Genomic DNA, 12,033 nt, shown 5'->3' with positions numbered 1-12,033 from the left:
ACATTGTCTAACATTTGTATTGCTTTCATTATTATTTTCCTTTTTTTCATTTCTTCCTTCTTTTTTCTTCTTCATTCTTTCCTTTTGTTTCTCACTCTCTCTCTCTCTCTCTCTCTCTCTCTCTCTCTCTCTCTCTCTCTCCCCCCTCTCTCTCTATCTCTGAATTCCTCTCTTTGTTTGTTTGTTTCGTTGTTTCTTTCTTTCTTTCTTTCTTTCCTTATTTCAGTCTGAAGTCAGGTTGTTGTTTTTTTCCCAAAATCATTTTGCTTCTTAAAAGACACCGTTGTGTTATTATTTTGTTTCTTCACTTGAGATCGAGACGGTTGAGCCGAGATTTTGAGATCGAGAGCCAAAAAGCAGCTGCAGCTGCATGACTAATTTCATTTTTAATGGAATGCAGGAGTAAGCAGCACAATGACGACCAGAGAGTGTGAGTATAATAGGTCCAGGCATTTCTCGTGAAATAAGCCACAGTCAGTACTGCTCATTCTCTGTTTACCTGTGTAATCGTACGTAGCGATTCATTGCGTGCAATGCCTATGTGTGTCACGGGGATTCCAACCCTGTGGATAGACCAGGGACTTGGGGCCCGTTCCTAGAAACCGTCATAAGTCTAACTTCTTGACTATCCCATTGAAACGCGTGTTAATTACATAACACACGTTTCAATGGGATAGTCAAGAAGTTAGACTTATGACGGTTTCTAGGAACGGGCCCCTGGGAGACAAGTCTCTGGATATACTTTACATGCAACTGGCGCAAGTGCAAGTGTGTGTGTGTTGTGTGCGCACACTCGATGATCATCAGTGCAGCTGCAGTGGCTCATTTCACGAGAACGCTAGGAGTAGGAGTAGGAATTATAGGCCAAGCTGAGGTCCATGCTGTACTATATTAGTAATAGTATGACACAAGTCTAGACCAAATTTTCCGTCTCTTTCGTTCGTTAGCCTCCTATTTGGGTAGGGTCGGCCGGCTCTCTCTAGCTCTTTAGAGACGGAAACCGTCTAGATCTATACACATTCCCTTGATAACGCCACAGCCATTTCAGGTCGTAGCGTTTTGCCCCCAAAATCCCCCAAAATGTCATTTTACCTCGTGTATATCCAAATGTAAATTAGGCCTAGGCTATAATACATCGGTTCCACTTACTAACTTGATTGAAATAATCCGTTTAATGGTCCCTTTTAAGGAAATTATGGGTAAAAATCGACATCCATGTTGAAAATCTTGCAAGCCGTGTTAAACTCTTGCTGCCGGAGTCATCTAAATCAATCTCATCCCTTCTAGTCTACGCCGAAGGCAAAATGATTATGAAGGAAAAACTGTGCGCCATCTACACGTTCGTAATGGCGTTATCACAGTTCTGGAATCATCAAAATGATAAGAAATTTGGCCCATTCTTCGTAAAGTTACAAGCACTATACACAGAAAGATGTATATGGGACTACCCTATATCTCTCACAGACCATGAGAGGAACAAATTTACCAAATATATGAATTAGTAGGCGGTTTCCCGGCAAATTTTTTATCATCATGTATTAGTCAAAACAAAAAACTGTGCGCCATCTACACGTTCGTAATGGCGTTATCACAGTTTTTCCTTCATAATCATTTTTGCCTTCGGCGTAGACTAGAAGGGGTGAGATTGATTTAGATGACTCCGGCAGCGAGAGTTTAACACGGCTTGCAAGATTTTCAACATGGATGTCGATTTTGACCCATAATTTCCTTAAAAGGGACCATTAAACGGATTATTTCAATCAAGTTAGTAAGTGGAACCGATGTATTATAGCCTAGGCCTAATTTACATTTGGATATACACGAGGTAAAATGACATTTTGGGGGATTTTGGGGGCAAAACGCTACGACCTGAAATGGCCGTGGCGTTATCAAGGGAATGTGTATAGACGGTTTCCGTCTCTAAAGAGAGAGCCGGCCGACCCTACCCCAATAGGAGGCTAACGAACGAAAGAGACAGAAAATTCGGTCTAGACACACACGCAAGATTTCGAAGCGTACGTACATACGCTATAGACCTATGTAGGGTGTCTGAACGATTTTTCAATTTTCAATTTGGGATCGTTTTTCACCATTGTTGTTGGATATTTGAATAAAAAATGTAATCAGAATAATACATTTCAAATTTCAAGACTCACCGATGTTTCTATCAAAAGATACAGCCCCTCAAAAACTCTGCAATATAGCATTTTGGTCAGAATGGACGAAAAAGTGGTTCACGCCGAGTTATCATTTTTTTGCTCAACAGCTGCATTATAATGCAGGGTCTATATGCAAAAAGTGGGGGAAAGGTATTTTCAAACTTAAATCCTTCGTGATCCCTTGGGGCTAGCGAAAAAAAATGAACATCAACATATTCCTTACGACTTGAACTAATTATCCCTCGGGGGGGGTCGATTCTCAAAAGTTTGAAATCTCCCGAGTTGCCATGGAAACGCATTTAAATCGCTGTTTTGACCAAGATATTTTTAGAAATTTGAAATGACCCCCCTTTGGAAATTTGGGAATTATTCTGCCCTTTAATATGACACCTCATTTATTGAGTATCACGTTCAGGATCACAACAGATTAAAGGTAAAGACCAGTTATGGTCATGCGATTGCATTGTGAAAGAAACGTTATGGAATCGATAAGAAAAGGTTGATCATCTAGCATCTCGCATCTGCAAGGTTCTTGAATCATCAAAATGATAAGAAATTTGGCCCATTCTTCGTAAAGTTACAAGCACTATACACAGAAAGATGTATATGGGACTACCCTATATCTCTCACAGACCATGAGAGGAACAAATTTACCAAATATATGAATTAGTAGGCGGTTTCCCGGCAAATTTTTTATCATCATGTATTAGTCAAAACATATTCTTTCACATGATTGGTAATGAGAGCTTCCATTTCATTTTTTGAAATTGGGGCGTTTCCAATACTGGTCTTTACCTTTAAGGTTTGAACTTAAATTTATTTTTAAAAACTTGACCAATTTTGCGATGCACATAGACTCTATAGGGATGTGTGCAATGTCAAAGGGAAGGGTTTTAGCACACAAAACGTGGTGCGCGATCAGACACCCTACTATATGTCACGCATAGCTGATCTTTGAACTTGGCGTCTCCGTAAATACTAGACCGTAAGGTAGAAAAGTGAAGAAAAATTTCTCTCTGGCTTTGCCCTTGCTTACTAACCAGAGCTCACAAAGAACTTTGCGCATTGATAGAGCGCTGTCTACAGTGAGTTTACGCGCTCTCATTGAATTTTGGTATTGAAAAAACCTGAAAATCGCAAGCTTTCCCCTCGCACAAATATCTTATACCATTGAGCCAATGGAGAACAGCGATAGCCAATCTGAAGGGCCCCTGCGGCTAGGCTAGGCGCCAACTTATGAAAATGAGGCTGAGATCGGATGGAGGATCTAAAGTTCTCCGTGCAGAGCTAGACCGAAAGCTTCAGTCTCTGGTATCAACGGTTCTGCTGAGATTGCATCTGGCTCCTCTAACCTGTACTAGACTGAAGTTCGCGTGTCTGATTGCGCACTCCGTTTTGTGTGCTAAAATCCTTCCCATAGAGATTGCACACATCCCTGTGCAGTCCATGTGCATTGCGCACTCATGCAAAATTGGTTAATGTTTTTATTACTCAAATTCAAACCAATACTGCTCATGATCCTGATTTTGTCTGAAGGTGATACGGTACTCAATAAGTGAGGTGTCATATGAAAGAGCAGGTTTTTCTCCATAATCCCCTAAGGGAGAGATTTACCAATTTTATGAAGTGAGCCCCCGACGGATAAGTTGGGCCAGCTGTAAGGAATATTTCCATCGCTTATTTTTTCTCTAGTCCCAAGGGATCACAAGCAGTTACAGTTTGAAAATACCCTTACCCCCACGCTTTGCATATCGTGCTGTGCAGCTTTTGAGCAAATATTATAACTCGGCATGTACCACTTTTTTGTCGAATCTGGACAAAAATTGGATGAATATTGCCTAGATTATTTTGGGGCTGTATCTTTTGATAAAAAAATCGCTCGGTGAGCCTTGAAATTTGAAATGTGTTCTTCTGAGTAGTTGATTTTTTCAATTATCCAACCATGATGGTGAAAAACAATCCAAAAGGGAAAATTGAAAAATTGTTCAGACACTCTACTGAAGTACGTCCTATGCGGAATGTGTGGAAGGAATGGTTCGGTTCAGCCGGACCGCGATGAAACAAGTTTTTCACTCTTTACGTCCTCATATATTCACTTTGGCTGCAATATTACACTGAATCTTATTCAAAATTAAAAGTAACAAAGAAATATCTACTTTGACGTACGATAGCTTGTTCATTTAGATCTTAAATTAATAATTAATCCGAGAAAGTTTTGTAGTCAGCATGATTTGTTGTCAGCCATCTTGGTTTGAGTTGATGAATATTCGTTTTTTTCTTTTTGAACGTCCAATAGCTACTTACGAGTCAGACCGGGTTGACCCTATGATATGTGAATATTCATAAACCCAATATTAAACGAGTGCTCTGATTGGCCATTGGCTATGTTTTGGTAGGTTGACCCGGAAATGTATATCGACCAGGTTATGTCAAACTACCAGTTTGAATGCATGAACGTACCGATTCATGGTTCTGAGATTAAAAAATTGGATAACTCATATAAGTAAGTCCGTAAATTCGCATTTGGAAATAAGTCATCAAAACTTTATAACTTTATAACTGTAGGAGAAAAATATACATACGGTAGTTTTTTTCTAACCGACATATAAATAAGAAAATTAAATCTAAATTAAACAAAATCGGGGGAGAAAGTTTTTGTACCAAAAGTGGTCCAGAATCAGCTCAATCTTTCTCCTCCCACCCCCCCCCTTTATCTTTAATATAAGGAGTAAAGCATAATTTGTTGATTAACGTTCTATTAGATCTTCTTCGATGTATTAAAACAAATAATAAATGTTTTTCATTCGTTCAATAGTGCGAATATTTTCATGAGTTGAAAGATTAACGTTAATTCTATTCAACTCGGCTGACGCCTCGTTAAATAGAATGTTAATCTTTCAACTCATGAAAATATTCTCACTATTGAACTCATAACCATTCATTATTTGTATAATATACATCCTTTTTTGTCTTCAACCGTAGGCACTACAGGAGAGCATGACAAGCTCCTGGAAGATGAAACCAGGTATCATTCTGTGCAGTGGGAGAATGCTGGTCATCAGATCAAGTGCATGAAGCAAGAAGACTGGGAAAAAATAGGCTCTCAAGAACACAAGATCTTCTTTCTTGGGCCTGGTATCGCTTCACAATCTGCAAAAGAGCAAGGTAGACAAACTAAGTTGTAACCTCTTAGGGTGTTATTCTTCAAAGCGGACTAGCTTTAGTCTGTGCTTTAATCCACCTACTGAGTATGGAATGCCAAGTGTCCATATGAATATGTTTTTGAATAATTTAATCTGTCACTAAATTAAAATGAAATGTAATAACATAATTAATAAACAACAATATAACTATGATATAATTATGTTGCATGGTAATTTAACGACATATCAATTTTTTAAAAAATATTTTCATATGGACACTTGGCATTCCATGCTTAGTCGGTGGATTAAACCATAGACTAAAGTAAGTCCGCTTTCGAGAGTACCACCCTTTGTATTTTACCCCATATCCATTGACACCCTTTAAATCCAATAAGAGCTATAGCCATTATAGTTCATTGAGAGAGTGATAGTTTCATCACTGGAGGTCATTTCAAGGAGCCTCAAATGATTCCTTCTGTGATTTTGGACCTGTTTCGTCTCTCAATTTTTTTTGGCTACTAGATTGTTTTAAATCAGTTCACAAATGTTTAAATTTTTTCTTGCTCTCTTATGATGGTGGGAACTTTTACCTTTAACCCCAGAACTTAAGGACTTCATTCTTTCAGGCTTATTGGAAATTTGGTACAAATTGTCTCAATGGTTCTTCAGGTTTCGTTGTAATGAAAATGTTTACTGAGATATAATTGTGCCCTTATGTGATCTTCTGACCTTTCAATTATTAAACCTCGGGTGAAATCATTTCATACTTGTTTGCCTATAAATAACTAATTTGAGCCAGGTATAGAGGGCGCAAGTAGCCATACATGTATGTACTGCAGTAGGGCTTTAACACATAGAAGCATGGGTCAATAATTAACAATCAATTCATTACTTTTCTTTGACAGATATCAGTAGTTTGAACACTTCACTGCTCACACTCGAATGTCAGGAACAGGCACGAGAAGGCTCTTCGACTAAGGAGGGTGGTTATTCTAACACCACCAACCCTGCAGAAGCTCGATGTGAAGTCTCGGTCGACCGTCCTCCAAGAACCACCAGAACCACTGAAGAACATGGTGAAGATCGTCGTGAAGCAACGACTGAACGTACAGAAGATATCCAGAAGCCGTTTCCATGCCCAGAGTGTGATAAAAGGTTCCTTCGTAAACGTGACCTAAAATTGCACATGAAGTACCACACTGGGGAGGATCTTCACCCGTGTGAGGAGTGTCAGAAGAAGTTTCATTCCAAATGTGTCCTCAGGAAGCACATGAAGACACACACAGGCAAAAAGCCCCATGTTTGTTCAGTGTGTAGCGCCAGGTTCTTGAGAAAGACTGCCCTGACGATGCACTTGCGAAGGCATACGGATGAGAAACCGTTTCAGTGCCGTCAATGTCCGAAGACATTTATCGTAAACTATGAGCTTACAAGCCATGTGAAGCACATGCATGGTGGGGTAAAGGAGCACAAGTGCGGTTATTGTAGTAAGAGGTTCTTTTCAAGAAGTGACCTCATTATACATGAAAGAACACACACCAACGAGAAGCCGTTTCAATGTTCGGAGTGTGATAAAAAGTTTCGTGCAAAGGGTTGCCTTACTGTACATATGCGATTGCATAAAGGAGAGATGCAGAAAGGAGAGATGCTTAAAGGAGAGATGCATAAAGGAGAGATGCAGAAAGGAGAGATGCAGAAAGTAGAGATGCTTAAAGGAGAGATGCAGAAAGGAGGGATGCTTAAAGGAGAGATGCAGAAAGGAGAGATGCTTAAAGGAGAAAAACATCAGTGTCCCGTCTGTAATAAGACATTCAGTCAGAAGTGCTTCGTCAGTGTACACATGAGAATCCACAATGGAAAGCCGCATAGGTTCCCTCACTTCCTCAGGGGGTTACTCACCAAGTCTGATCTCGCGCAACAGGTTCAAGCTCAAAGTGGCGAAGAAACATTTCCGTGCACCAAGTTACTCACCAACTCTGATCTCGCGCAACAGGTTCGAGCGCAAAGTGGCGAAGAAACGTTTTCGTGCACCAAGTTACTCACCAAGTCTGATCTTGCGCAACAGGTTCAGACGCAAAGTGGCGAAGAAACATTTTCGTGCATCAAGTCAGATCTCGCGCAACAGGTTCGAGCGCAAAGAGGCGAAGAAACATTTTTGTGCACCAAGTCCGATCTCGCGCAACAGGTTCGAGCGCAAAGTGGCGAAGAAACGTTTTCGTGCACCAAGTGTCCTAAGAAATATTACACAAAATCAGAGCTCTCGAAACATTTCCTGTATCACCAGACGAAAAAACTTCGATGTGGAAAGTGTGATGAGGTATTCACGTCAGAGGCTCGTTTTGCGCAGCACATGAGGAGTCATACAGAAAAGTCTATGTGTGGTACGTGTGATAAGGTTTTCATGTCAAAGGGTCGTCTTGCAAAACACATGAAGTCTCACTTGTGTGCTGTATGTAATGGAAGTTTTAAGACGAAGGCCATCCTGCTGCAACACAAACGAACGCATACCAGAGAAAAACGGTTTGCGTGTCCGGAGTGTGGCAAGAAATTTGTAAGGAAGGCAAGGCTGGCTGTTCACATGAGGACTCACACTGGTGAAAAGAATTATAAATGCTCACAATGCGACAAAGCATTTAACAGAGCTGGTAACCTTGAAAGACATAAGGTTACAGTACATACCGGTGTCAAGGCTTTTTCTTGTTCCTTGTGTGATATCAAGTTCACTGCCAAGTGGAGTTGCGATGCCCACATCGTGAGATTCCACCCAGAAAAATGTCTGTATCAGTGTTCTGAATGCAGTCGGAAATTCCTCACAAAGGGTTCCCTCGAGGATCACCATTTGAGAATACATACTGATAGCGAAGACACCGGGCCACACCAATGCAAAGAGTGTGATGACAAATTTGCTACAAGGGGTAGTCTACGTGAACACGCTTTGAGAATGCACCCGAATGTTGAGCGTAACCATTGCTCTGATTGTGATAAAACTTATTCTTCGAAGTACTCCCTTGTTGCTCATAGACAGATGTTTCACTTGGAGGGAAAGTTACCTGAGTGTGGGGAGTGTGGAAAGCGATTTAATTCGAAAGCTTCCTTGCGGTACCACCAAAGAGTCCACCGGGGTGAAAAGCCCTTCCAATGTCCCGAGTGTGATGCGAGGTTCCATCTGAAGACCATCCTCAATAACCACATGAAGATCCACTTGCATGAGAAACCTCACAAGTGCCCAGACTGCAGCATGAGCTTCATCAATGGGTATAACCTTGGAAGACATCGTAAGAAGCACACGGGTGAGAAGTCCTTTCAGTGCTCCATTTGTGGCAGGATGCTGGGAACAAAGCAGGCTCTTAATGAACACATGATGACGCACACCGGGGAACGACCGTTCTGTTGCCAACATTGCGATAAAGGTTTTGTTTCAAAGACGGAACTTAGGAGGCATTTAACGAGACAAGCCAGTGCACAGCCTCATCCATGTCCCAAATGTACAGAGAGCTTTCCTTATAAGTGCAGCCTTAAGAATCATGTGAAAAGTGTGCATTGACGGAATCTATTTCAGATTGGAACCAAGGGGGTGTTTCACAAGGATCCCAAGTTGGACTTAACAATTATGGAAAGCTATTAGCATCTTTGAAAATATTTTGTAAAAGTTATTTTAGAAGGCATTTAATGTTCATTCATACTTTCTATTGTCGAGGAGATTTCATGTTCTTGATGTGGAATTTATGAAAAGTCTAAAATACTTGAGTTTTTGCTTTTGAATATATTTTATTCTAAGGCTACGGATGGCTCTCCATGAATTTTAAGTCCAACTTAGAGTTAAGTTCGACTTGGGATCTTTGTGAAACACCACCAGGGGCTTGTTTCATGAAGCCGTCATAAGTACAAGATCTATTTCATCCCAATGCTTTTGTTCGACTTGTCTGCCGAGTGTTTCACAAAACTGGTTTTGCAACTTCCCGTCAACAGACTTGTTGCAACTCGAAACCTGTCATATCTTTTTAGAACGCCATCCGATCTCAAGGCAACTTTAATGCCCATCTGTACTAATTTCCAGGAGGGATTAGACCACTCTGCAAGGTCACTGACAGGTGATTATCTCATCAAATCAGCTCTCACTTAACATAAGAAAAAGTGTATCATGGGAGACGAATGGTTACCAATTAAGCAGCGTTTGCTTTATAGAGGGCGCAAGTAGCTATAAGTAGTACAGTGGGGATTTAAGCTGGTCTATGGGCAGCATAGAAAAGGAAAACTGAAAAATTATTTTAACAATTACTTCTTGATCTTCAAGCTCTCATTTCGCCGATCAGGGGACGTTTCACAAAACTTGTCATCAGTGACAAATGACAGTTTTTGTTTTATGCTTCTGAAATCCTTGCTTCTGATTGGTCATCAGCAGATTTGTCACTGATTTTTGTCATTTGTCCTGGAAAAAAGGCTTTGTGAAACGCCCCCAGTTCTTTTGGGTGTTAATATAAAAGCATTATATTCTTATAGTAATGCCTAGTAAAAATTATTTGTAGAAGTATGTACATCGGTCTACCATAGAAAAGTCACCAAAGATCGAATAGTCTGTATTTCCAGACCCATGGGATTGACGACAATTTTTCATGTAGACATTTTTCTAGATATTTTTCCATATTTCAAGCATGAACTGAATAAAATATCTTGTTATCATTACTTTCTTAACTAAATATTAAATCATGGTCTTCTTTAGATTAGAAATGAGTTATGGTATCCTCTTACTTGCAATATTGTATTCGCTCGTCGCCAAAGTTACCTCAAGTTTTGCCATTTTTTTTATAAATTCAATGTTAAAGTAGGAAGGTAGGATTTAGGAACACATGTTTTCATGCAAACTACAGTGTGTAGGTGTTTGTATCATTTTGTGCTACCATTCTTTTACATTTTTACTTTTTGAAATATACTCAGATTCATTTGAATATACATGTATATAACTCAGGGATTATATATTTCATTGTTATCTGTTAATATAATCTGGAAATTAAAGATAAAGACCAGTTCTGGTCATACGATTGCATTGTGAAAGAAACGTTGTGGAATCGATCAGGAAAAGTTGATCATTTAGCATAAAAGTATTGGTGTGTACTGCAAGGTTCTGGAGTCATCAAAATGATAAGAACTTTGGCCCAGTATTGGTAAAGTTACAAGCACTGTACACAGAAAGATGTGTATGGGACTACGCGACACGTGCGCGATATATCAATTAGTAGGCGGTTTCCCGGCAAAATTTGTATCAGCACTTATTAGTCAAAAAATATTCTTTCACATGATTGGTAATAAGAGCTTCCATTTTAATTTTGTTGAGAGGGGGGCGTTTCCAAAACTGGTCTTTACCTTTAAGCTTCCAATATTGTTTGGTAACTCAGGATAAAATCTGATGGATGGTGACATAGACTATATTTTGTTTAGCCCAAAACATGAATTTATAGCTTATCATGGTTTAGGGTCTGGCCGGAATGCTCCCTATGAAGTGGAGAATGTGCATGCAGTGTGTGAAGACAAGCCTAAATCAGATTAGGCAGTAAATATAAATGAAGAAGTAAATAAAGAAAGATATTAATACATTTGTACATGAACAGTATACACATACAACCATTTAGATATACTTAAAGATACAACACAAAGATAGTTATGGTTTTCTTAGAAGGCGACACTATGCAACATCCTCTAACAGAAAATTCTTCCGACCAGTTTTTGAATTTTCCCAACCATTTTCCATGAAGATAAAACATAAAACGGGCTTTTAACAATCTGTCAACGTTTAAATGTTTGGAATGATATACCGTGTGAGTCAAAACAAAGTTTACACCTAGAAAATTGCTAATTATTTTAAAAATTATTATACATCTCATGAAAGGGTGTTTTATCCCAAATCATTTGGTACCATTTTTGTGTGGTATGTGTTCACGCTTGGATGAACAGGTGGCATTGTTTGCGAGAGTGCAAAAATCGACTTGCGCCAAAGTGATGCCTACATTATGTATTATGTTGGGATTAGCGGAGCGAGAGAATGGATTGAATGTACATGTATCAAATGAAATGCATTGCATATGTTTTTTTTGCAAATGACGAAGCCACACACACCTACACACACGTGCACAAATATTTGTTGATGTTTGATACTCGATATTTGATATGTGTGGCTGCTGTGGCATGATTAATTTTGTTAGGGGTGTTATTTGGATCTGCAAAGAACGAATTAATACCCAAACCCAATTGTTTTATTCAAACATCACATAGACAACTTTGGCGCAAGTCGATTTTTGCACTCTCGCAACAATGTCTCCTGTTCATCCAAGCGTGAACACATACCACACAAAATGGTACCAAATGATTTGGGATAAAACACTCTTTCATAAAAAGGCCGATTCATTGCTTTGTGGTGGATTTCGTTAACCTAAGATTTGATTAAATTATAAAAATATAATTGGGGGAATTTAGGAATCGATCAGATCAGTTTTTCACGATTTTTATCATTAATAATGATCTGTTTTTACTCACACTTTCAGATTATCTTAGATTGGACATCTAACAGCATCATGTTCTCTCATCTGAACAATAAGTCCCTTTAATAAATATCACTGTCTGAATCTTTTAAATAATAAATGGCAGACTTTAGGAGCTAGTCTTTGTTTTCTACCAACTATTTTTTATCGTAAAGTAATTTGTTCGGAGTATAAAAAATATATATATATACCTGTAAA

The 12,033-nt window shown here is 39.2% G+C and overlaps 1 protein-coding gene across 1 annotated transcript; it reads left to right on the top strand.

Annotated features, from left to right (window-relative positions):
- Window positions 1–218: 218 nt before the first annotated feature.
- On the top strand, window positions 219–10,277 carry LOC100893501 (zinc finger protein Xfin). Its single transcript, XM_003729879.3, has 3 exons — window positions 219–430; window positions 5,142–5,324; window positions 6,208–10,277. Exons 1-3 carry the CDS (start codon window positions 415–417, stop codon window positions 8,844–8,846), a joined length of 2,838 nt encoding a protein of 945 aa, XP_003729927.3. The 5' UTR covers window positions 219–414; the 3' UTR covers window positions 8,847–10,277.
- The last annotated feature ends 1,756 nt before the right edge of the window (window positions 10,278–12,033 follow it).

The sequence above is a fragment of the Strongylocentrotus purpuratus genome, unplaced genomic scaffold (genome assembly GCF_000002235.5).
Source record: "Strongylocentrotus purpuratus isolate Spur 01 unplaced genomic scaffold, Spur_5.0 spur5_contig_852, whole genome shotgun sequence".
Classification (NCBI taxonomy): domain Eukaryota; kingdom Metazoa; phylum Echinodermata; class Echinoidea; order Camarodonta; family Strongylocentrotidae; genus Strongylocentrotus; species Strongylocentrotus purpuratus.
Note: the sequence above shows the minus strand (reverse complement) of the source record. Positions and strands in the feature narration are given on the sequence as shown.

Bases quoted from the DNA above. Each gene is read 5' to 3' on its own strand.
- LOC100893501 (XM_003729879.3), top strand. The intron at 5,325-6,207 runs GTAGACAAACTA...TTTCTTTGACAG, and splicing joins ACAATCTGCAAAAGAGCAAG to ATATCAGTAGTTTGAACACT.